The sequence below is a fragment of the Pteropus medius genome, unplaced genomic scaffold, assembly GCF_902729225.1.
Source record: "Pteropus medius unplaced genomic scaffold, Ma_sr-lr_union100, whole genome shotgun sequence".
Lineage (NCBI taxonomy): Eukaryota > Metazoa > Chordata > Mammalia > Chiroptera > Pteropodidae > Pteropus > Pteropus medius.
In genome coordinates this window covers 12896950-12924251 of record NW_024347791.1, presented here as the reverse complement: position 1 = coordinate 12924251, position 27302 = coordinate 12896950, and the positions used below count along the sequence as shown (strand labels likewise).

Sequence of the window (27302 nt, the reverse complement as noted above, 5' to 3'; positions counted from 1 at the left end):
CTTTTTCCATGTTTGTGTTCCAAGGGAGCCTCACAGACTTGTGTGGCTCTAATATTGTCAATTTTCAGAGGGCTGGGCAACTTCCATACCACTAAAGTTTGCTTTCGGGTTTTCCTGCTTTGAAAGAGAAGAAAAACATGATTTTTGTGACCAAAGAAACCGATGATATTTGCTATTTTATTGATAAAAACTATTAGTTATAAGAACCACTTTATATTTTCTGATCCACCTGGGAGAAAGGACTAAAATTCAACACTGCTGCAGCCTTCCAGCCTGCTCTTCCCCTCGCCCCCTATCCCCACCCACTCCCCACCCCGGTACATTTGCTGATTGTCCAGGAGATGGCACTGTTGTTTCAAAGGAGTGGCTTCAATGGGGACCACAAATGGAAACTGGAAGAAGAATAATGTATGACAATCAGAAGTTAAAAGGAGAAAGTCTTGTTTAATGAACCTTGGGTATAATGGCAAATTAAGTTGAAATAATTGACTTCCTCAATCTCCCTTTTTAGGAGCGAATGTGAACATGAAGACCAACAACCAGGATGAGGAGACGCCTTTGCACACAGCTGCCCACTTCGGGCTCTCGGAGCTGGTGGCCTTCTATGTAGAGCACGGAGCCATAGTGGACAGTGTGAACGCGCACATGGAGACCCCCTTGGCTATTGCAACCTACTGGGCCCTCCGCTTTAAAGAGCAGGAGTACAGCCGGGAACACCACCTCGTCTGCCGCATGCTGCTCGACTACCATGCTGAGGTCAACGCCAGGGATGATGACTTTAAATCTCCACTCCACAAGGCAGCCTGGAATTGTGACCATGTGCTTATGCACATGATGCTGGAAGCTGGCGCTGAAGCCAATCTCATGGATATCAATGGTTGTGCAGCCATCCAGTATGTGCTGAAGGTCACCTCTGTGCGACCTGCCGCCCAGCCTGAGATCTGCTACCAGCTACTGTTGAACCATGGGGCTGCTCGAATATACCCTCCACAGTTCCACAAGGTGAGGCTGTGTCCCAGGGTGCCAAGTGGAGAACTGCATAGACAGCAGAGTAATGGAGACTCAAAGGGTGGCTTGGTTTGAAATCTCCAAGTAGCTCAAGTTGTTTGAGGCTTGACTCTTTGGGCTAACTGCTTTTGATCCTCTGTGTGAGCTTCCATTTACACTTATAACTCTAGCTATCTTGTCCTGGTCCAAATTTGTTTGGAATCTGGGGCAGAGAGTGGGGAATGAGAACAAGAGTGGGTGGCAGATAATTTTCCATGCCCTGCATGAACACCAATGAACTAGGAGTGACTTCCTGAGGGACTGCATTGAGAAAGGTCAGAAGGTCACTTTTAGTCACTACCAGGTGAGGTGAATAGTGTCAGACAGGCACACACTTGCCATCTCTTGAGTAGAATATCTGATCTAAAGATGAGTGAGCTTGGTTTGGAATTAGATGATGCGAAAGTGCGACTCAATTTTCTAGTTTAGTGAAAGCTAATGTCAATGAAGTACTAATAATTATATTTATTATATGTAAGGAATTCTACTAATGAAGCACACTGTTATAAGCATTTCATATTTCTTAATTTAATTCATTTAATCCTTGTAATATTCCTATGAGGTAAATAATATTATTATCCCTATTCTACAGAGGAAGAAACCGAGACACACAGCAGTTAAGTAACTTGCTTGATCTCACACAGTGGCAGTGCCAACGTTCGACTTTAGATCATTTGGTACTAGTCTCTATTCTTGTAATATCACGCTGCACAGTCTTTATTTTTAACAGTATTTATTGACAATCTCTAATGGGCTATCAGAGAACAGATGCTACCAATACTGATATGACTAAGACGTGGTACCTGCCCTTGAGTAGCTTAGACTCTAGTAGAAGAGATAAACACATACAAAGATAAGTTAAATATGCCGTGGTAAATGACAGGTAGAAAAATAAAGGGTGTATAGGCACATGAAAGAGAGTTTTGCATTAGGTTGATGATGATGATTAATTTGGAAACCAAAATGCATTTCACCTTAAAATAAATCAAATAACACCATACCTAGGATCCTACTCACTCCAAAAATATTAATTAATGTGAAGTAAAGGAGTTTCAGGTATACACCAGCTAACTAATGGAGGGCCACAGATAGTTTTCCTAAATTCACAGCTACATTCTACCTTTTACTTTGGTAAAATATCAGAGACTAGTCTGAAGTCCTGACAGTGTGAGGCTCAGTTGGAAGAAAAGTTCTACTAAAGAATTTAAGGGGTGTGCACTCAGTCAGGGCAAATTCCAGATGGATAACCCAGAGACCATTTAGATATGAATATGATGAGTTCAATGAATCCTGTGATCTCAGTAAGGGGTCTTCTTTTGGCTGTCAGTGTTTTCATGGAAGATTATCAAATTCCTCCTTAGAATTATATGTAATACTCATAATATCCTGGAAATTTATAAAATTTTTATAGAGAATTCCAAATGATTATGATGAGGAGGACTAGGATAATAAGTTATAATGTTACAATAATGTACTTTGTTGAGCTCTAAATAGGCTTTATACAGATTATTTCATTTTGCTTTTAGAATAACTTCTGAGGTAAGCACTGGCATTATCATCATTTAAAAGATAATAGCATTAAGATATTTTCCTAAAGTCACAGAGAGTAAATGGTCAAGTTCATTCATTTATTTATTTATAAAATATTTACTGAGCACCTACTATGAGCCAGGCACTGTTCTAGCTGGAGCTAGAGCAATGAACAACAACAACAACAAAGGCCTTCTGGGAATGTACTCTCTAGTGGGAGACGGGAAAAAAAACATAATAAACAAATAAATATACTCTGATCTGCTAGGTGCTGTGGAGAAAAGTAAAGCAAGGTAAATAAAATAAGAGAATGTCCTTTTTTTGGTGTTTGTATATTTGCTATTTTACAAAAGTTGATTAGAGAAAATAAGGACACGAAGGAACAAGTCATGTGAATGAAAATCTGAATGGGGGAGAGAGCATTCTAATATTAAGGAAAAACAGGTGCAAAGATCCTGAGGTAGGAGAGAGCTAAGCGTATTTGAGGAAGAGCGGGAAGCCAGAGTGGCTTAGTGGAGTAAGGAGAAAGAGAAGTCAGAGAGGTGTATATGAGGGTGGTTTGCAGACCATATATAACCTTGCAGGCCATGGTCATATCTTTGGTTTTTTACTCAGAATGACAGAGGAAGTCACTGAAGGATTTTGAGTTGGGAAATAAAAGTCTGATTTATATTCCTAAAAGACACTTTTGACAGTCTTGGAAAATAACTCTAGTGGGGCAAAGGTATTGCAATAATCTAGACATAAAATGAGGGTGGCTTAGACCGACAGTGGAAATGGTAGGTGGTAAGTGGTCAGATTTGGGGCATATTCTGAAGAGGGAGTCAGTGAGTTTTGCTGATAGATTATTTATGGGCCGTAAGAGGAGACGAATCAAGGATAACTTTAAGGATTTTTGTCCAAGGAATGGAAAGAATCAGGGGCCCTTTCCTGAGATAGGCACAAGGCAGGTGACACTGATTTTACAGAGAATATCAGGGGTTTCGTTATGCTTAACATGCCTACTAGTCATCCGGGCGGAGGTATCAAATAGGCAGTCTGACATGAATCCGGTGTTCTGGGAAAGGTCCTGGCCGGAGAGACAAATGCGGGGATCTCCACCGTGGTATGCAAAGCCAGATGCATTAAACACGTGGTGGCTCTACTAGTGTTCTTATCTACATCTGCTGAGTGGCAGAGTCAGTGCTCCTGGGTTTTACTTACCATAGGGACCTTTCCAGACAGGAGAGACAATGTGTGAGGCTGTCTGGAGACTAACTGCTGAGTTTTATTCTGAAACTCATTTCCAATTGACTGTGGGTGAAATGTCTCTGCAAAAGTAACTGAAAAGACCTCTCCTCATTCCCCTCTAAGAGCCTTTAAACAGAATTGCTATTTTCCAGTAAGAAGTTCTATGACTCTGAGGAAGGTCCCAGGTCCTTTCCACAAAAGCAGTCCCCTGAGAGGAAGCAGCGAGGAGGGTTAGGGGTGGTCGCTTAAGAACCAGGCTATGAGTTCTAGATTGGCCATTTACTGTGTGATTTTTGAACAAGTTCCTTGATCTCTCACATCCCAACTGCCTCATCTGAAAAATGAAAGTAAAAAAAAAAAAAAAACTTTTAAGGAATATGTGAATAAGGCATGTCAAGCATTGAGCCCAGTAGGGCTGCTCAACAAAAGTTTCTCCTTCCCTTCTACCAGAATGTACTCTTGGTCCACAGTAAGAGTGTTTCCTGCTAGCCGGTAAAATAGGCTGACAATTATGTGTTCCAAGGAATACTTTATCCACCACTAGGCGGTAAAATATGCTGACAGTTATGTGTTCCAAGGAATACTTTACCCACCGTTAGCATGTTCCTATTCAGTTCTGTTTTGCTTCTCTGAGTTCCTCCTGTTTGGCCACATGCTAAAGAAAGTAGCCATGGTGGATGGCTGGTATTATCAACATTTGTTGCTGCCCAATGGACAAAGTAAGAGAACTGGTCTCCTTCCAAAGGAAAACTGAAGAAAAACTATTCAATTTACTATGCAGATGCGTCACAGCGATTTAAAGCAACTACTCCACAACCAGACTTTTCCTAAAGGAAAGTCATCTTTACGACAAGTAAATGACTGCCTCATTTATCCAGAAGATAAAGTGATTTGTTCTCTTACGGATGGGGAATTCGGTTTCCTTATTTACAAAGAACAAGGTCAGAGCTGAAGATGCTGTCTTCCAAATACAAAGCACATTTGTAGAGGATGTATTTCACCGAAAGCCAATGTATAAGTTACATAAGGGGAGAAAAAGAATTATAGGGTCTGAAATTGCTTTCTGGGGTCCAAAAGGACATTTGATTTTTTTTTTTCTCTCTCAGCATAATTCAGAAGGAAGTGACACTCCAGGGAGCCAAGACTGGGTTTTCTTGTAGGACAAGAAAGACATTTTTCTAGGGAAGGGAAAGGTATGTGAGGGGTTGGGGATAGTGATGATGATGTCTGCTGTTGAACAAGGCAGTATATGAGGCCTAAGGTACAAGAAGTCTCTTTGATTATTAAGTACCTTTCTACACACAAACATATCAGTATAAAAGGGCAGAGGTAGCTTTAGAATTTCTCTGCTGAAGTGGCTTACAGGTGCCACTTGCTTTGGAAGGGTGGCAAAGAGATTTATCTTGAATCTGTTTTATAATCTATGTTTTTAGGGAGTCGAATGATGAGGGAAAGTATCTCAGGGTCTCTCCAGTTGCCACCACTGTAGAAAGAGCTTTTTTTGTTTAATTGTTCTTCCATAAAGGGAGTATAGAGGCCCAAGAGTCACATAGCAAGTGAAGTTCACAGGCATCTTCAGTCTCTCAGGCCAACCAAAAGAAGCAGAAGTTTCTCCCTTCTGAGTTCATACCAGTCCTTTCTCCTTTGATGGTCAGAGGTCCTGTAGTCAGCATCTAGTGATGATTCAGAGTTTGCTATTTCTTAAGGGTCTTGTTGTTGTTGTCGTTATTGCCTTGTGAAAGAATTACCGACACCTGAAGAAGATGTGTCCAGCGGTTTTAGTTCCGGAAGAAGCCCAACACACCAGTGAAGGTAACTGGGAAGTTGTCAGGATAAAGGAGCTTTCACGCTGTAAGACCTGTTTTCTGTCAGCAGAAAGCTTAGTAATCAGTGTCAGCAAAACCTCATGACGGCAGTGGAAGCTTTGCATTTTGTACATGTAAAGACTGCAGGTTACTTGATTTTTTTTTTTACCCTAATGAAAGTTGAGAAGTTATCTTCCTGTGATATATGGGAGTATACCAGGTACAAATTGAAGTGCCAAGTGTGAAGTTAGGCTACTAAACTAGGAATGAGTTATTTCCTGTATCTGTAACTTAATCTGAACTGTTTCTGAGTAAGGGCTGGGAATAGAATTGCCAGATAAAATACAGAATGCTCAGTTAAATCTAAATTTCAGATAAATTATAGGTAATTTTTAGTATAAATATGTCCCATGCAATATTTGGGACATACCCATACTAAAAATAGTTTGTTGTCTATCTGAAATTCAAATTTAACCTGGCAACTTGTGTTATTATTTGCTAAATCTGGAAACCCTAGTTGAGAAGTAGGAAATATATTGTAAGAGAAGAGCAACTTTTAGGTACATCTCTTCTGTGTCTGAGGTGTTGGCAAGAAAGGGTGGTAAGGAATACCTAGAGACAAATTACCTGTGCTGTCAGTTTCCTAGCAGACACCTAAACCATGTGCCCAGCCTCGAATCCTCTGAGTTACACTTTCTGTAGATTCAGAAATGCTGACTCTTCAGAGATCTCACAGCAGGAGGTAGGGAAAACCAGTTTTTGACAGTTTGCCCAACGACAATAGGTTGAACTTGAGAAGGACTGGAAATCAGGAAGAAAATTTCTTTGGAGAAAGTTAAATGCAGACGCATGTCTTCCTTCTAAAGGTTGGTGAGAGGGGGGTGCTTCCTCCTTATCTGATGCCCAGTGAGAGAGGCTTTTAGAGAATTCTGCAGAGAGCTTGATATGTTTTCTGAAGTTTCAAGGGAAAGATGGAACTGATGTGTAACTCGTGACAAGAAAGTTTAAAGAAGCAAGTCTGTAGCTGGAGCTGCTTGTCTGGTAGCAAAGAAAAGAAAGCTGACTAAGCAGGAATCCAAGAGTGCTTTTGCTGATGATGGGATAAAGGTTCAGGTTCCCTGTGGACTAGTTGTGGGTCAATTGGAGAGCCAGCCGAGTCACTTTGAAATGAAAATAGGCCACACTCAAAGAACTTCTAGAAATAGGGCCATCTTACAGAGAGAAGCTGGAGGTGTTCTGGTGGACAATGAAGCTGCTGGAGAAGTGTGAAGGCTCTACGGTCGGGGCATGCATTTCATCTGGCTCCCACCTTCTTCGTTAGCATCTTTTTTTCACTTGCTCCTGGATGGTGATGGAAATTAGTCTGATTTTATTAATCCTCCCAATCCCCATCGGGGCCAGCAGTGTGTTTGAATACTCAAAGGCACTGAGACTTCTCAAAAGCATTTCTGGGCTCTAATGAGCCTAATAGGTCCATACATTCTTGATGTCTCTGTGAATGGAATTAATACATCATATATGTGCATTAAACAAATGAAACCCTGTGCTTTCTCTGCAGGTGATTCAGGCTTGCCATTCTTGTCCCAAAGCAATCGAAGTTGTAGTCAATGCCTATGAACACATCAGGTGGAACGTGAAGTGGAAAAGGGCTATCCCGGATGATGACTTGGAGGTAAAGAATCCATTCTCTTTGTCTGGTTTTCACTATAACATATTTCCAGACTGCAATGGAAGTACAGAAAATTCTAATTTAAAAATCTGGTTTTGATGAAAGTGCAGGCATGAGAGTATACAGACGCACCAAGTACATAACGCTTGAAAGTATCTTAGGGGATTTCTCCATTTAAGGGCAAGTCAAACAATTACATAGAGCTGGCAGCTTTACTTTCTCCCCATCAATTTAGATGAATTAAACAACAGTAATATTTGGGATTGCTCATATAGCAATTTTACCAGAAGATTAAAGTGTTTCATGAAGATTATTTTATTCACTTTTAAATATCGTGAAGCTGTTAGCAGAATATTGAGTACAATTGACCCTTTAACAGCATAGGTTGAACTGCAAGGGCCCATTTATACACAGATTACTTTCATCTTGTAAACAGATGATATAAACTTATGGATCAATGAATACAGTACAGTACTATAAATGCATTTTTTTATCCTATGATTTTCTTAATAATATTTTCTTTTTTCTAGTTTACTGTATTGTAATAACGTGGTATGTAATACATATAACATACAGAATACGCGTTAATCGACTGTTTATGTTATCACTAAGGCTTCCAGCAAATAGTAGGCTTTAAGTAGTTAAGTTTTGGGGAGGTCAAGAGTTGTACGCAGATTTTTGACTGCACAGGGGGTCAGCGCTTCTAACCCCTGTATTGTTCAGGGTCAACTGCATTAAAAACTTTGTGATGGGTCACACAGAAAAGCTGATGACAAAGCTGAGTCCTCACTCTACGTATGGACTTTGCTGCCTTTGTAAAGCAGTTCTTCTGCCGAGCCTCCTGTTCTTGGTCTTAGCAGTTACAGGCTGTGGAGAGATATCAGGTACAGAGTGCAAAGCTCATTAGGCTTGGAGGACAACGGTTTAGGTACAATTTCATTCTGCTACTTATTAGCTACCTTACCTTTTAAAGGTTACTTAACTTGCTGTAGCTTCATTAATTGTTAAAATATCTAAACGTATGGGTCACATCAGGCACATAAAAGACTTACAATAATATTTAGATTAATTTAAAATTGCTGCCTTGGTTTACACTGGTCCAGGCAGTTCACATAAGTGTGTCTTATCTCGTTTCCTGGGTTCTGAATTATAGCGTAGACTATTCTATCTTCTCCTGTCTCTTCTCTCCTTACATACCATCCCCTCAGTTCCCCATCTCAATTTCAAGTTTAATTTGTCTTACTGTCAGAGATCCTAGAAAGCTGCCATTATGTATAAAATTGGGCCTAAATTTATCATTGTAGATTTCTACAGATGTAAACAATGAGGCTTTTCTCACTTTAACCAGTCTTCTCTGCCTTTTCAGAGACACTGGGATTTCTACCACTCCCTCTTCACCGTCTGCAGTGACTCTCCAAGGACTCTCATGCATTTATCGAGATGCGCCATTCGAAGAACGTTACACAACAGATGTCACAGAGCAATTCCTTTGCTTTCCCTCCCACTGTCACTGAAAAAGTACTTGCTTTTAGAGCCAGAGGGAATCATTTATTAAGCCTTACGAGACAGAAGTTCCTAATCCCAGATATTTAAACAACCTCTTTGGGTAGACACGGTTTGCATAAAAAAAAAAAAAAATGGTACTTGGGTTGATTATAACACTTCAGGGATTTCAAAACACTTCACAAACACTGTGCCAATAATTCTAGGGTTTTGTGGTAAGGGGAAATAAACACAAAGTAATGTGAACGTAGTCACAAAGACAAGAATATGTCCAGAAGGTACTGACATAACAGTAATAACTGTTATGTATAGTTCTCTTACTAGGTGCCTGTTATATTTTTGTAAACATTTTCATATATTATCTCATTTGAAATGGGACCCAGAGTTTCTCACAGACAATCTCCCCATCAGTGATAAGTTTACATTACCGTTCAGTGGGCAAAATAGTAAGCTTTGTGATTGGTCTCTTAATCTTGATATCTTCCCCCCATTCCTACTTAGCAAAAATTCCCGTTGGTAGTTTTGCAAACCCCCATCCCCACACAGAGCTCCTTGACATATTTTTAGTGAAGAAAGCTCACGAGCATAGTCAAAACAAGATCTTTGAGTCAACTTAGAAATGAAAAACTAAGACCAGTCCACTTAAGAGTCAAAAATGGACATTTCCACACACTCTCATTGAGCCAGAGACTGGAGATGCAACAGTGAGTCCAAAGCAAAGACTCCTGCACTCCAGGATCTCACTATCTAGCAGAGGATCCGGACATACAAGCAGGAAGCTGCCATGTCAACTGTCAGGGGCAAGAGTACAGGTGCAGACTCGTTCTTAGTGCTTGTCTTTCAAAGTCACATTTCTGACATGAAGTGTGGTTTTCTTTTAAGTATGAAGATAAAGAGTGAAGGGACTGCATGAGGTAGAGGGGTCTCCTGCTGCTGTGAGTGGAAATTTTGTCACTTTAAGTAAGTTTCTCCGCATATCTAGATATTGTTTTCTTTTAGTATGATTTCCTGTTTAGTGTGAAGGGAAAGACTTCAGTTGATCACGTTGGTCTTTCTAGTAACGAACTGACTGACGACACTTCAGAGCATTTTACCAAGAAAATGAGCGCTTTGCTAGCGATGGTTGGCTGCAGAGAGCAAATAAAAAGACCTTTTCGAAAATGGTAAAAGTTTTTAAAAAAATGGAAAGATATATGTGTTAGCTTTGTTAGGGTTTGCAAAAAGAAAAATATAGATGATTAACCACTGGACCTCGTGGTTTAGGAGGCCAACTTGCTTCACTTTTTAGTTCTTGCTAATCAATTAGTATTGTTTTTTAGATGTCAGAGCAGAAGTAATTAAGCACAAACAAATCTATTTGCCAGTTGTGAATAGGTTTCTTTTATTTGTGTGGTTCTCTAGCCTATTTAACTTTAGATGCCTGAATTTTGAGTAGAGATGATGTCCAGTTTTAAATATTCCACTTAAAATGTGTTTCTAAACTGGGATTCTCGTGTTCCTGGTGCCATGTAGGAAAAAATCATAGTTGGATACAATAATCTTTTCGAAGTATCAGTTTTACCCGAAATTTTCAGGAAAAGATTTTATATTAAAACAAGATCTATGTTATGGAATAGAATGCCGAATTTGTATGAACTGTTATATAAAACACGGTCTTTCAACAAAATAGGTTGCTTGCATCACTTTGTGAAAACACATACTGGAAAGCTGAGCAGAGGTGCATACTGCCCTCCACCTTCAGGAAAATTCTGGCAGGAAAATTCATGATGCAACAATTTAGGCAATAAAATCGATGCTGAGAACAAAGAGAGAGGATTTTCCATGCATGAGGAAATATTGTTTCTCAGTCTGCTTGCTTGTGTTTAAACATTTTGTGTTAATCTAGGATATAATACATGACTATTTGTTTTGAATTGTTTATTCATAGATTTAAGGTTATTTTTCCCCATCTTTGAACTTTTATTCAGATAACTTAAATAAAGCTCTTCTGTCGTCTTTAATCTTCCCGAGTTGTTTATTTACTGAGAAGACTTTTCCTTAACCGACTTTTCGGCAGTTAGGCTGACAAACTCTACACTTTGAATTGCTTTCTTCGACATTTATAAAGAAAAAGAGAATGAGGAGATGTGCCTGAAAATAAATAATATTTTCAAAAAAAGCAAAAGGTAAACACAGAATGCAGGCTATTGCAGTGGGAACAAGAGCGTTTTAATAACAATAAAGCAATTGTACTGAGTCATTATTCTCTTCTGCCTATCACCATCTCATTCCTCCTGGGTTTTTCATTTCCCTCCATTCTCACCATTCACACGATTCTGGGCAATAGCAACAGAGGAAATCATATCCTCATGATGCCTTTGTTACTTTCTATAGTCATTTAATGGCTGAAAAAAAAAAACCCTCTAAGTTATATGTGGAAGCATCTTTGATATGAGACGATCTATTCAGTTTTCTCCCCTTCTCAAGATCTAGACACACTTGTGTTCTATTTTTTAATCATCTAGCGTTGCATTGCCACTTTGTCCAGCCGTCCTGAACCCAGTGGCCTCTAATAAAAAACACGGCAGTCAAAAGCTGTTTGTAGGGATAAAGAAAACAACAAATCAGTTGCAGTGGGTTATCAATGTGGAAAAAAAACAAGTGAGCCTTACATTTTTGTTACTCAACCGACAGTGAAGACTTCACAAAGTTTTAAACTGACACACATTCAAAACTTTTTAAAAAGAATCCAGTTATTCACTCAGTTTCCTTGAAGCACAGACACTGTAGCTAATAGCTGTAAGGAATTCATTGTCACTTTCTTGAGGAGTCTAAACAGATGCTTTACAGTTAGATGTTAAGAATTTTTGCTCTAGTACCTGTCTATCTGGATTTATATCCTGACTCCCAACCTCATTTGACCTATTATCTAGGGAAAATAACACCTTTGCTTCATGCCTCAGTTTCTTTAGTTGTAAAATGGGAATAATAATGGTATCTACCTCAAGACTTTTATATGATTGTTTTGAGGTGTGGGGAAAAAAAACATTTTCCTTGACCCTCTTAGGATCCCTGGTCGGGTCTGAAAATTAAACTGACGAAGACCTTAAATGAGAAAAGCATACAAATTTATTTAATATAAATTTTTTATTTGACACAGGAGTCTTCATAGGGAAACAAAGACCTCAAAGAAATAGTTAGATTTGAGTCTTTTAATGCTAGGTTTGATAATGAGTGGGCAGTGATGTAGAAATGGGATAAGTTAAGGAGTACGAGGTAATTGTAGTAAACTGGGGGAAACTGGGGCCTGTTTGTTAGGATTTTTCTTGGTATCCCTTTGCCTTAGATGATAAAGATGCCCCTTTGCTCCAGGTACAGGGAAGGCAGAAAGGTGCTATGACCTGTTCCAGAGGATAAGGGGATGATGTCAGAGTGATCTTCTTGCTTCTGCTGCTTTCTCATACTCCTTCAGCTTAAAATAGTATGCCACGTGCCATGTGTGGAGGTAGTGTGTCCTGAACCCCTTTAGAGAGTTAAACTTTTAATATATTAAAGCACGTAGAACAGAGCATGACATTCAGTAAGTATTTTTATTATTATTATTATTATTATTATTATTATTATATTATTATTATTATCCTTGTTATCGTCATAATCATTATTATTTAGGAAGAGGTTTCTACCCGTGGGGTAATATATTTGTAGCATGAAGCTATAGCTGAAGGTGAGACACGATCAATTTCTGTTCACTTTTGGAAATATTTGTTAAATTCCTGTCATGTGCCAGGTACTTTGCTAACAGCTAAGAATCAATAGAAGAACAAATCAAACCAGGTCCCTGACCTTGGGCTTTTTGAAATAGAGGATGGAGGTGGAAATAACATTGATGTTGAAGAAATAGCAAACAGGCAAATTGATTAATTTTTGCAATTTGCCCTCTTATAAGTGGGCTTATCAAGGATGCAGTGACTCCTTTTACTATTTCTTGAAGGCTATGGAGTCACTTGAAAATTTATCATGTGGACAGAGAGGGCTGATCAGTTGTTTCCATCTTCAATGAGAGACAGAATAGGAAGAGCTTAACTTTGTAGCAAGAGGAGTATAAACAATGAGATTCTTAGCAGTGAGGGTTATTTCACATTAGAATGAATGAATAGGGAGGGTTGGGGAATTTCATTCAATTATTCTTTCATTTTCAAGAATTTATTCAGTACTAATAAATGTGTAGTTCTCTGCAAAATGTGGAAGGAAGAAATATTGATACCAAGTCATTTCAAGATTCACTTTCAGTAGATGAAAGATTTTGTTTATTTGTTTTACTAAGAAGTAAGAAAGTATACAGTGTTTATTTTTTTAAATTAGATACAATCTAACTGAGCTATTTTTCTGTCAACCTGTTATAAATTTTTTGATTAAAAATGACTTTCAAAACCTATATTTCAGTGATAATTCCCCTTCTTGATATTTTTGGTCACACCTGTCACCAGTGAAAAGCAATGCATGAAATATGCAAAAACATCTGCCAAGAAGCAGTTGATTTCTTTCTTTTTTCTTTTAACAACACCAACTGGATCAGGTGTGCTTAAATTTCTTTTGAGTAATTGTTTTTCTCAGATATAGGTATGCCTCAAAGATAATGGATAACAACTATGCAAATATATGCTAATCCAGCCAAGGAAATAAAATAATGATGCCACCATATACTTCCTAAATTAAAGACACTAGTGGATTTATTCTCAGTGCATATGAAGCACAGAAGAATCAGCAAAACAGAATGATCATCATGGAACTTTCAAGGCAATCTTAGAACAAAGTAGAAGATAAGTACTAGGGGGCCTTTTCAAAGTCAAGGAGTCCAGACACTGCCCAGAGTCACAAGGGAAGACGTTTACTCACTGCCCTATTCCAGGTTTGGGGAAACCTGAAAGTCAGTGTTTGGTGGACGAGAGGTGGGAAACAATGGAGATTACAATTAATTTGATTCAGAAAGCAAACCATACACTTTGAGCTGCCCTTCTAAACACAAACTCTCTCCCCTGCCCTGGATCCTGGCAGGATGACTTCCATGGGCTGCATCAGCCGAACTCCTGCCCTCAGGCTCCCTGGTGGGTTCAGTCTTTGTAAGATCAGCTGGAACTGAAGGACAGGAGACAGAGACTGAGATACTTCTCGGCTACTTCCCAGCTGGGCCTCCTCTTGATAGTGTCTGAATTCTTTTCTCAAGGCCACAGCTCCTATTAGGAGCCCTTCTCCTATGCTGCTTATTCTTCCTGGGTTATAGTAACTGCTTCCTCCATTTGTTCCCTCAGACCTACGGGTAGTCAAGGCTTCCTCCTGTTACCTTTGTCCCAGGTATTTTATCATTCCTTGCTACCTATATTTCTATAAGTACTCTGTGATAAAATTCTCTTCAATCACCCCTATTGAGCATGCAATTCATTTTCTCTAGGGATCTTGACAGATGCACAAACACACGTTGAGACAGTACCAAGTCAGTGAGAGCCTGGGTAATGGTAAGAGCCATTGGCATTGAAGGAAGATAAAGGTCACTGTGGACCAGTGATCAGGCAGGCAGACTTGAGCTGTGACCTGAAGAAGGGTAGGGTTTGGGTTATAATTTGAGTAAGAGTAGGACAGTGGAGGGGGTGGCATTTAAGGTAAATGCGTAGCCTCAGTGAAAGGTTGTAGCTAGAATATACAAATATTCACCATCACCAATTAGACATGCTTGATTGAAGCAGAAGATGAAGTAGAAGGTGAACATTTGTTGTAGAGAATAGAAGATAAGGGCAGGGCTGGGAAGCGCCATGGGGAACCAATGGAATATTATTATTATCATCATCATAATTACTCTTTTTCCAAGCCTATAACTTTTACAGTAGTAAAAATGATGCAACTACATAATGCACTTCATACAGTACTATGTAATTTTTAGAGTATATTCATGATGCTTAATACAGATAATGGCCTTTACCATTGCCCTCAACTTTTCTTCCGTGCAAAAAAAAAAAAAAAAAAAATTCTGAATACAAAATACAATTACAAAAGAAATCTTTCTTCCAGGCATTAGGGGATGAAGGAACAGAGGCAAAATCTGGAGTTCCAAGACTACTCACAAGTCTCGCCAGGGCGATGTTCAAGTGATAAACTGTTTACACAAGCATTGACGTAATAGCAGTCTTACAGGGGCTTGGGCACCCCAAGACCGCTGAAGTCAGAGAGACAATGATATGCCTCTTCCTAGGATGGTCCATTAGGGAAAGTTTAGGCAGCAGCAGTAAATTGTTTCTAAATAACCTTTGGCTAGTACTCCAATAAAGATACATCATGGAGAAACTGCAAAACAATGCAGTGTGGCGTGGGGGAAAAATATGGATTTGGAATTCGATCGTTTGGATTTTAATCCCGATTGTGCCACTTAATGTCTATGTGAACTTGGGCCAATTTCTTAACCCAAATGTCATTTTATTTATTTGGATAGTAGTGATTAACTATCTGGTTTACAGGGTCTTTGAGGAACTAAATGAATGACACTAAAGCATCTAAAGCAGTGTCTTGTATGTAGTTGAACCTCAATAAATGCTCAGATGGTACAGATGTCTGCTTTGTGGAGGATTATGTAAACATATAGAGTTTCTAAGACATTCGTGTGCACGGGACAGAGAAGTGTCTTGTTTTTGATTGCATTTTAACTGCAAGAATTTTTCTGTGGCACAAACTCTGAGGCAAACTGTTCCAAGCTGACTTCATTAATGGTTCTCCACTCTTAGCAGTTTAGCCTGAAGGAGATAGTATAGGACAACTTTCTGCCAGCCATGAATCATAGCTGTGGAACTGCTACTGGCAGCTCTCAATTCTAAAATGCAGTCCTGAAAGGAATTAAGCTGGAAAGCTCAAGGAAGGCAAAAACGTATTCTGTGGGCTACTTTCATCAACTTCCTGGTTTCACCTTCAAACGATCTGCTGTTACCTTCATCAGAAAGAGATCCAGGAATCAGGAAGAGATATTAGAACCACAGGTTTCTATCCTATGGTTACACAATCTGGAAGAAAAAAAAATGTAGTTAGTTTCTTTCTGGGTCCTATACTGTCTCCTTCATGGTCACACAGATGAACAAGCAGAGTCAGCTATGCCAGAATTCCACTTCCTCTCTGACACTTAGTTCCTCTGAGATAGTTTCCCCCTGTGTGACAAGGGGCAATAACTGCCTCATCGTAAAGTTGATGGCAGAGTAAATAAATATCTTGAGCATGCTGAGTACAATGTCAAGCATATGGCTAACTTTTAATAAATGGTGATTACTATTTAGTCCTACCTTGCTTGATTTTTCCAGCTGAATTCTAGAGTATACACATTCCAGAAAAGCTGAGACATGTACATATCTAGCAAACAGATGTCAGTAGAATGTATGGCTGTATCTGTTCAATGATATGCCATCAGTGCGTGTTTCAGCTCATAGGAGGAAATCTGCCATTCGTAAACACTGGACACATCAAAATAAATCAAGATAGGCGCTCTTGCAATGTGTTGATATTTTATTTTTCAATAATCCTTAAATATTTTTTTCTGCCTTGGGACAGGGATGACTGATACATTTAACATGTACTGCCTCTACATTTAGATATTACATGGTGCTTGAATTTAAACTCTCTTGGGGTGGCAAATGTGCAGCATCTCACTTTTCACACCTATGACAGGCAATACTAACCAATCAAGGTATTCCTTCCTGTTGGACTCAGACTCAGCCTCAGAATCCTTCTCAACACAGTGTCTAAACTGCCACTGTCAAGTGCTTAGAGTTGATAGGCAAGATTCAATCCATTTGTAATCTCTGGGATCTAGCCTCAAGGTTCTCACAAAAACTGCAAGAATTAAAAAGCAGGTGATGGCACAAGTTTCTTCTTTCTTCCCTCCCTCCTTCCCTTCCTCTATCCCTCTCTCTTTCTTTCTTTCAGAAAGCAAAGAATTATCCAACACATATTTGTTGAGCTGAACCCTGTACCAGAGCTAGGAATTCAAAGGTAAATAATAGCAAAGTCTCAGCCCTCATGTGGCACTGATAGGCACTGATTCTCACTCTGAACTACACATTAGCACATCTAGTATACTTTAAGATATAGATGGTGCTGTGAAGATATTTTTTTAGAAGTGATTAACATTTAAATCAATAGTCTTTGAGCTGATTCAAACTCATAATACCTTATATGATGGAGGCAGATTATTCTCCATAATATGAGTGGGCCTCACCCAATCAGTTGAAGGCCCTATGAGAGAAAAACTGAGGTTCCCAAAGGAAGAACAAGTCACACCTCCAGACTTCCTCTAGACTCATGACTGAAACATTAACTCTTCTCTGGGTCTCCAGTTTGCCCTGTAGATTTCAGAATTGCCAGCCCCTACAATCTCATGAGCCTTTTCCTAAAAATAAATCTTTCTCTCTATGTATACCTTTCTTTCTATGTATAATATACATACAGCTTACCAGTTACGTGTCTTTGGAGACCTGACTAAAACAATGGACAAACTTGTTATAAACATTCTTGCTTAAGTCTTGTTGTGGATGTGTTTCCATTTTGCTTGGGTAAATATCTAGGAACGGAATAGAAAAGTCCATCATTAGGCATACATTTAATGTTATAAAGGAGTGCCAGGTAGTTGACATCAAATCTTCAGCAGTTTTCCAAATTGCTGAACATTTTTCCCCTTCCATCAGCAATATATGAGAGTTGTGGTTGCCACACATTTTTGTCAATAATTTAGTGGTGTCAGTCTTTTGATTTTTAGCTATTTTGATGGGTGCATAGTGATATGTCTTTTGGGTTTTGATTTGCATTTCCCTGAGGACTAAAAAATTAAACAGCTTTTCATGTGCTTATTGGGTATTTCTATGTCTTTTTTGGTAGACTGCCTATTCAAATATTTTGCAATTTGTTCCATTTTACATCTCAACTCCTAGCATTTAGTAGTCACTTAAAACTAACTATTGAATGAATGAATAAATATTATATCATCTATCATAAATGATTAGTCTAACGTGATTATTAAATCTTTGTTTAATTATTTGTAATGCTTATAAAGTGCTGAGCATAATGCCTGACACATAGCAGCCAACAATTTGTAGCTACTAGTACCATCCCTATTTTATAGGTGAAGAAATGAGGATCAGAAAAGTTATTTGTCTTGACCAAGGTCACCTAGTTGCTGTCAAAATTGCCGGTCAATTCTGGGCTTCTCAAATTCTGTATTTTATGTTCTGACTACGATAATAGTAGGTTGACCAATTAAATATTGTACTCACCATTAAATGTGTTACATCATCCTTTTAACTATTATTTATGGCAAATGTAATGTGGCAGATATAATGGTGCTAATTATTTTACTGTTAACCCCATTTAATTTTCACTACAATCACATGAGGAAAATACTGTTATTTTTATTTTATTAATAATTAATCTGTAACCAGAGAGGTTATGCCCATGTCATAGATCACACAGCTAATTAAGAGGTATAGATAGAAATCAAACTCAATCTCTCCCATACAGAAACCCTTGTGTTTTGTTTTGTTGGGTTTTGAAACCACTACACTATACTGTCCTTATGAAAAGATTAATTTTGATAATGTTGAGTTTGCAGGGCTTATGGGACAGCAGGATGGAGAAGTCCAGTAAATTATAACATTCAGGAGAGAGATATTAGGGGTTAGGGGAATGTATAAGACTGCACATTCAGTAAACCACAGTGCAAGTCCATACTGAGAGAGATGTGTTAGGAGTGTTTAGAGAAAGTGCTGGATATATTTGAAGATGGAGAAAATGCTCTAGTTTAATTTCAGAAGGTTCTATGGTGGGCCCCATTTTTTAAATGTCTCTACTTTGTCCACAAAAATAGGTCTGTAATGATGAAATCTTATTATCTCTAAGTCTGTCACTAAGCTCTTCTGCAATATTTTGATTATTGGAGTCCAGATGAGCTGACCTAGGTTGCATGCCCAAAGGGCCTGGGAGCTCGTGGTCATTCTGATAACCCTTTTTCTGTTTACTGGAAACCTCAGCAGCTCCCACAAAGGCCTCTTGAACCAGGCTGACTAATCTCTTCTGCTGCTCTAATTTCACTCTCCTGAAAAGGTAGTGTAGGGAGCAGGGAGTGAGTCAGTCCCTTCAAGCTGGCAGTACCCAGAACTGATGTTAATCTGCGTTATCTTAGCTCCCACAAGTGAGTAATCAAGCTGAGCCAGAAGATCTAACCCTGGAAAACAGGTGCAAATTTCCAAAGAAGGTCTTTCTGACCATAGCAGGAGGTTAGCTGAAACTCAATCTATATTTACTCTTTGCAGCAGATATTTTTTTGGACAATGGTCTGCAGGAACATTCAAGTTTCCTAAAACTTGATCTCTGCATCGATTATAGGGGCATCACAGAAACACCGGCAATGGCCCAGTCTGGACTCTGGAGCCAGCCCAGCTTGTGAGGACTTACACAACAGGACTAAGCCAAAGACTTCCTCCTGACACTCCAGAGAGAGAGGCAGTAGGTGATAGGGAGTGACTAAGCCAGGCCCTGCCTACTGGGCTGCACACACAAACATGTTTTTGAAGCTCTTTAAAAAAGAACAGGGAACATGCTGTTCTTTCTGGGAGGTTGCCAGAAACTTATGAGAGAGTTAGACTGATGCCAAGAATAGACACCAAGGCCTCTCTTAGCCTCAGAAGGGAACACTGTGTGGTGCTGGGTTGCTATGGCCCCTCCTTACCCCACTAGCCTTCCAGACCGAGCATACAGACTTTTTCCTTGCACTTCTCAACTCCTCAGTTAGTTTTTAAATGATTTCTAGAGAACACTACATATTATGGACAACAGTAATCAAACTATCTAAATCCAAATGCAAATATGTTCCTTCTATGTTTATTTGTTTTGCATCTCAGAGACTCAGGCCATGGTCCTTAGAGGCAGCACCCAAGGAAAATAACCACTAAGCTTTCCCATTTCAAACAGGTCTAGGCAGAGTCTGAGTTCCTGCCCTTCCAAGTTAGCCCTCTGCTCTAGATTTGGCAAACCCTGTAACTCTACATTTTGGGGCTGCTTGATTTGGGAGCTGCTTGATTTGGGGTCTGCATACCCCTGTTAAGGTTAATTGGAATTCAGACAGTGCAGGCAAAGTGGAAAGAAAACTTTAATCCTCTCTCAGAGGTACTAGAGGTTTCTCCACTCTTTCCCCAAATCTTTGGTGTCTTCATCTGGGCCCAGCTCTAAAACCAAATATTTAAAAATATTTCTTCTTCTATAATAATACTTGTAAGAATCAAGCGTAAATTTTTAAATAAATATTTTAAGTGAGTCTTTCATATATTCCCTGTATTTGTATAGGGTACAGCTTCTTGTCTGAAAACTGTTTACATTAGTTCTTTAAGTTTCTAAGATTCAACCGCTTTTTTTGGTTTATGAAATTGACATTAACCAAGATGCATTCACATAGTGTCAACTACCTGAAATGTAATCATTTAGCCCATCCAACCATCCATCCATCCATCCATCCATCCATCCATCCATCCATCCATCCATCCATCTAATACTTGTTGAGTTTAAAGTCCCTATAAGTAACTAACCAGCCTTCGTAGCACTGAAGTTGAGAACCTACAGTAATTAAGAGATGTCACATAGATCCTTCTTGTTTATTAAGCAACTGAAAATAGAAAAGCTCAGGGGAGAATGATCAGTGTAAATGTTAAAAATTCTGCCATGGAGAGATTTCATCTACTATATGCAACTGCAAAATATAGAAAGCCAAGCCCAGGCAGGGTAAACTCATTCTGGGCTTGGGACCTCATAATTGGTTTCACATGTTTTCCTTGCAACCTCATGGAACTAGATGCTAATATGGGGAGAGAAATTAGATATTTCACTGAAAGATATGTCTGAGTCAGACTGAAGGAGCCGTTATGATGTTGGGTTGCGGCTATAATCAACGTTAGTGTGAGGATGACACTTCACTTTAGAGAGATATTGTTAGTCAAAGAGAATTGAATTTGAATGCTATTTCACATTTCCAAAGCATGGTCTTGGGCTCGTCATTCATATTATTTATTTATTCAATAAATATTTCTTAAGCCCTATTAGAGGCCAAACATGACATGACTTAATAGAAATTCTCCTGCCCTTATAAAATAACATTAATAGTTCTTTGTGCTTCACTTTCTTAAGTATAACAATATCTATCTTGCAGAGCGCTGTGGGGTACATATACACTGTACATGTGACAGGATTCAGAGTGGAACTTTTCTTATTGTCTCAGAATTGGCAACTTAGTCCTAAAGTCGAGGACAAATAGATGATTGGGATTTATTAAGAGGTAAATTCATTCTGCTGCCCCAGTTATCACTCTCTACTCACTAATTTAATCTTGAAGGAAAGATTGGATTGTAAATCTTCAGCCTCAGAAGGAGTTTCTGTCTTTTCCTCCACTCTTGGTGGGTGCTCCTTCTAAATTAAGCCAATGGCAAATCCCGAGAAAATTATTTTTAGAGATAGAGGGGGGCGTGGCAAGGAGTTGAGCCTGGAATTTCATTTTTCAGTTGGCTACCTATTTATGCAATGACCTTGCTGAACTGTGCTTTGTGCCGATTTGAGCAGTGGGAAAGAAAGAACTCAGGGTAGAGAAAATGAGCCATTGGGGAATAAGGCACACTCCATTATCTAGCAGGAAAAAAACATGAGTCTTCTGTAAGTCAAGTGGACATCACAGAACACTTAAATTATTGTGATAAAACCCCATCCTAACCTGTGACTCACTAAGAGAAGAGATCTCAGCAAGTCTGTAGGGTGGATTATATCTGGATGGGGGCTGAGAGAAATTGGAAAAGGTCCACTAGAGCTGATTTCCTATGAGAGGTGTCCACGTAGCAAACAGGCCTCTAAAAAGGCCTTCCAGAGGATCGTCAGCTGTCTCCCAAGAGGGGTGGCATTTGGATGACTGCCATGGGAGAGGTCAGAGATCGCAATAGCAGCTGATAAGTAAAAGCATTTCTGCTTCCTTAGTGAATTCTGTCTCTCTGTCCTCGTCATAGAAAGGAGTCCAGAAGATGCAGCAGGTAGGGGGAGCTTTAATAGAAGCCTCATCTCTTTGCCACGCCCATGCTCCAGTTTGTCCCTCGGTCTAGGGAAGGAGAAAGACATTTAAATTTGATGAAGAACTAGAGTGGATGGCACTGGAGTATATCTTTTACAACCCGAAAAGGTCAGAAAACTGGCACCTGTTGGAGATGCCATAAAGTCTCAGGAAGGGGAGATGTGATGGAGTATGTTTTTTAAAAACCCTATAAAGTTTGAACCCTGCTGGGTTCATAGTGTTCAATAAAATGCCAATAAATTGAAAATGCCTGTAAACACTTGGTGCTACACAAACAGAAGATATTATTCTTAGTCATCTAAAGAGAATAAATATTCAGATAATACATACACTACAATATAGAAGAACAAATAAGATGTTTTGTTTGTGTTTTTGGTTTAAGAAAAAGCATAATGTGTTCATTATGTCATCAAGTTTCTTTTTTTCCTCATGAAGGGCTTCTCAGAATTTTTTCTGAGCTGTTTCACCACACTCCTTTTGCCCTTATAGGTGTTTGCCTTTTTTTGTCATTTTGTAGACACCACCCCACCCCACCAACCCCCAATAGTGATTAAGAAGATCATAAAGGTCTTCTCTTTTCGCCTCCAATTTAATTGAAGATTAAGTACTATTTAATTATTGGAAGAATACTTTAAGTTCTTAAAAACAAAAAATCTTGTGTAGGTATGTAAACAAAGCAATTGCTGCAGGCTTAGTACACAGAGGAAACCAAGAGTCCTAGTGTCATGAAGTAGAAGGGAGAGGAGAGGGTACTAGTTGTGTCGGGGTGATCACTTCATAAGCTATATAAATGTTGTATAAATCACCATGTTATACACTAGAAACTAATATAATATTGTATGCCAACTGTAATTGAAAAATAAAATTATTAAAACCAAACAAATAAATAAATAAATAAAGGGAGAGGTTACCCAGCTTGACACAAAGGAGCCAGACACTCCCAGCAATGTAATAGTTCATGTGTTATTCAACCTGCTTAGTGTTTATTTCCTTAAGTGTAAAATGGGGATTTTGACAAATACTACACTGAATAATTGGGAAGATTAAACGAGATGATTATGAAAAGCATGTAGCACAGTGCTAGGCATCCAGCTGATGCTCAAGAAATACCTGTTTTCCCCTTTCCAAGGCTGCAGGGTCAGAAGACACCCCCAAGAAGAAGAGACGCATTGGAGAGGGAATATCAAAAAAAAAACACACTGAATATTCACACGCATATTAAGCCAACTAGAGCTGGTGGTCATTTATGCAGCATTATTAAGAAGAGCCATAGAAAATCATGACACTATTGGAGCAGAATGACATACTGGTATTTTTGTATTTATTTCATAATGTATTGCTATCCTGATATTAATACTCATAGTTTAAAACAGTGTTCGGATTCAAAATTTTAAATTATCGAAACTAAATATTTGGTATGTTTTGCATTTAAAATATATGAATGCATGTTACATAACACTGAATGAAACTTAAATTTTAAAAACATAAATACTAAACATACATTATAATTCTAATTTGAATTAATGGCAGGAAAAAATAATAAATATACAAAATAAGCTAAACATCACATAAAATGAAGAAAATCAATCTTAAAAATTGAAAACAAATTAAATTATTTGAGTTTTTTGCAAGTATGATCTTGTTAAGGGTGGAAAATTTTCAAGTGAGCAAACTAGCTAAGTCAGCTACAGGGAAGAAATATCTTTAGATATCAGAAGTTGTCCTACTTGCTTGTGTGTGGTTTAGGAAGTGTATTGCATAAAATATGTAGATGGCCAATGTCTGCTTCTGTAATCCGTTTACTTGATAATTAAGGGTGTTGTTCCGGGCAAAGATATGCTAAAAGCCAACTTCCACTTCTGTAATCTGCTGGCTTGTTCAGGAGACCACCAGGATATGGTCTTGAGCTTTATCAGCTGCCTGCTCTGAAAGCTCGGGGCTGATCTCCTCTAGCCCTGCGTGGTAGAGAGTCAGTCGCCGGCCGGCTAATAAAGGCTCGTAATTAATCTCAATTGGCTCCGTGGGTCTCAGAATTGTTCGCGCCATAACAATCTTAAGAAAAATGTATATCAATAGTGTGATCTTTGATGGTGAGTCTAGTGTTTGGGCAAATTTTTCCAGCCACTAGAAAAGCTTTTGCATATTTTATACTCAGAGAAATAATGAAGAGATAAATATAAACTGAACCCAAATATCTTTCTCTGAATCTTTTAACTACAAATCTCATGTCTCAGTGATAAAATAAAAGCAATCTTTTAGAAATTTTTATTTTTATTGAAGACTTCAATATTTTTATTGGTAGTTTTTGTTTTGAAGACCCAGCAGTCAATTTGCAAAATGCCTGTTTCTCAGTTTCTTCTATGAAAACAGCCTTTGTTCAAACACACAAAACAAATCAACCCTACAGATAAGAAGAAGTTTCTACCACTAGATACTGATTGTTTTCCCTATCAACCTGACCCTGTTAGAAATGCAGATATCTGGAGGGTAAGACTAAGCCTTTGTTCTTTAGCAGGCTCTTTTAGGGATGCTCTCCTTATTTCCATATTCAGGAACGCTAAAAAGAAAAGAGAAAAAAAAAACAACTTCTTTAACAAGCAGAATTGGAGTGAATCTGATTTGGGAAAATCTGGGTTAGTGTTCCAGTCTTTTTCATTTACTAGCACAGATACTTTGAGAGATTATAAAGCCTCCGTTAGAGGTTTAACTGTCTAAGTACTGCACAAAGAATAAATATTTCAGATTTCAGATTTTTAAAATATTGAAATAATGGTATCACACTGTGGGGGAGGGGAAGTTTCCCTTCCTTTCCCTCACAGTTCTTCAGGCTGGTCTAATAATCAAATCGACATGAGATAGATTAATTGTAGAAATAACCACATTTTTTTCCTCCCCTCTTTAATTCCACCTCCCTCACTTCCACCCCTGACTCAGGGATGTTGCCATTTCCCCTTAAGAACTGGATCTCTGAAGGTGGGGCGTCTCCTCCCACACGCTCGCAACGTGCACCCAGGGACTGGTGCACTCAGGGCCTTGCACACCCGGGGTATGGTCTGTGGGTCCTCCTGGGGCGCGAACCCAGGACCTTCTGCATGCAAAGCAGATGTGCTAATCACTACACTATGGAGCCATCCCCCAGAAATAACCAAATTTATTACAGGTGTTCATATGGGAGTTTCATAAAAATATGGGGCCTAGGACAAATCGGGCCATTGAGGCTTGTATGCCATCTTGAGCTAAGGTGAAAGGAAGGAGTGGTTTGGACTTCAAAGGAAAAGTAGGCAATTTACAGATAGATCAGAAGGAGGAAACATTTGGTGAACAACTTCTAGGTAAACGAATTCTTGCCAAGCATACAAGAAACAATGGGGACACAGAGAAGAATCTAACAAACAGACTTGCTAGGTTCCTCTCTGTCTGCCACACTTAGTTCATATTTAACTACAGTTATTATGGTAGCAAAAGGGGTTCAATGGAAAGTAGCCTCACAGAGTGATCTGATCATAAGTTCCTAACCGGGCAGGTCACCGTGGGTATTCATGCCCCAGACCTATAACTTCTTTAGTAAAATGCTTATCTTTACTTTAAGCAAGTGCTGTCCACATTGCTGTGCATTTAGATTAACAAATGTTTGAAACGCCTCCTTTCAGACCTCTCCTTCTAAAGCATGAGAACATACATAATCTTAACTATCCTGTAATCCAATACTCACCTTGCTTTCTCCCACCTTCATGTAATCTTCCTTACATTCCCCCCTTAATTTCAAATGCACAAAAGAAACCAAAACTGCTAGTCTCTGGAGCATTTGAGATCTTGCTTCCCAGCATATGTCATCAGTGTGGCTCAAATAAACTCTTATTAAAAAACCTCTATAGGTTGGGACAATTCTTAGATCAATGCATTATCTATGGCAATAACTTCCTTCCTGGAGCTGATTCTCTATCTAAATCCTCTTCGGCAGTTAGGGGGAGGGCCAAAGGTTCTTTCTGAGTCTATCCTTTCTTAAAAAATAACCAGCTTAAAATAATTAATATTCCAAACAAGCATATTTTAGAGTGGCAAACTGCTACTCCTCAATACCAACAAAAATATTGTTGCTCTGGTCCTTAACAATCAATGGTATATTGTACTGGAATTCTTCAATGTCGAAAACAGACACTGAACCACTAACTAAAATCGTCTTGCTCAGAAAGATTTTCTTCATTAAGCTACTATAGTGTCTAAATTCCATTTTTAGAGTAAGTCTATATTGATTTAAGGTGCTATTTATAGGATATCTTTAAATATATGAGTACACCCAAGGTATTCCCTCTTTAGTTACTAATGACTTGGCATAAATTGTTTATCAGCCAAGTAGTCAAGCATGGGACCCAGACCAAGTCCATTGTTTTGTGAGGCTGGACAGTGGAAAGAGAACTACATACAAGGAGAGAAAGTCTGATTGTAGGGAGGAGTCCCTGAGGGAGTTGCAGCACATTGGCCCTGGGAAGCCTGGGACTGCTTTAGTAAAGTGGGCTTGGAAGAAATGCTGATGGTGGCAATTGTTAAAATAAATAAATAAATAAATAATAAATAAATAACCAAGTAAATTTGGAGATCTAATTGGCTTTATTAAGTGATTCATGAATCAAGCAGCATCTCATTTGCCAAGGAGAGAGATAGTCCAAGGGATTGTCCAAAATGAAAAGTTTTTTATAGGGAAAAGGGTCAGGCAAAGAGCTATTAACAAATGAAAAGAAAGGATTTTTTCTTCCGGGTCACGTTATTTGCCGGGAAGGGGCTGGCAGAAGTCTTTACCATTCAGATTGCTTCCTCTTCCCCTGAGGTGATGGAGAGGGCCCATGTGACAGAGTACCTCACTGGTGTTGACCAGAAAATTCTACACTGGTAAGGAGTTGACAGTTAGGTTAAGTATTAAATCCAGGTTTTGTGTGTGGCCTTTAGCACGAGTGATGCCATTTGGAGCCTGTGGTTTTCTCTGGAACACAGGAAAGGGCCAGAGAGTGGACGTACATCTCATCTCCACCATCACGTCCATGCTGGACACTTTCTCATTGTAGAGCTCTGGTATTAAATGCAACTGAGAAAATATATCTTTAAAAAGAGACAGCTTGAGGAAGGGGGGGAAGAAGCCATACACAGTATGTGGAAAATAGGTGAAGAAAAGCACAGATTAGTATAGTCACAGAAAACATTCAGCAATCAATTGTCAATGAGGTTGGATAAGGAGTAATGAAATGATGAGTGAAGTATGGGTTTCTGTGGAGGGTGATATTTTGAGCCAGATTTTGAGGAGAAATGGGTGTGGGCTGATAAAGAGGAAATGTCTTTGGTTCCTCTTTTTGCAAGATCAATGTCAACTCTCATGCCTTCTTTTCTGGCAAAAAGACGAAAGTCGACTAAGTTCTGAAGAGTT

General features: G+C 38.9%; 1 protein-coding gene across 1 annotated transcript in view; it reads left to right on the top strand.

Annotated features, from left to right (window-relative positions):
• The window catches only part of ASB4 (ankyrin repeat and SOCS box containing 4), a 52481-nt gene extending 42260 nt beyond the window's left edge, over nt 1-10221 (top strand). Inside the window, exons 3-5 of the mRNA XM_039878302.1 lie at nt 498-1002; nt 7171-7284; nt 8648-10221. Of these exons, the coding sequence (XP_039734236.1) occupies nt 498-1002; nt 7171-7284; nt 8648-8836 (808 nt within the window). The 3' untranslated portion in view covers nt 8837-10221. The remainder of the gene's footprint in view (nt 1-497; nt 1003-7170; nt 7285-8647) is intronic.
• The last annotated feature ends 17081 nt before the right edge of the window (nt 10222-27302 follow it).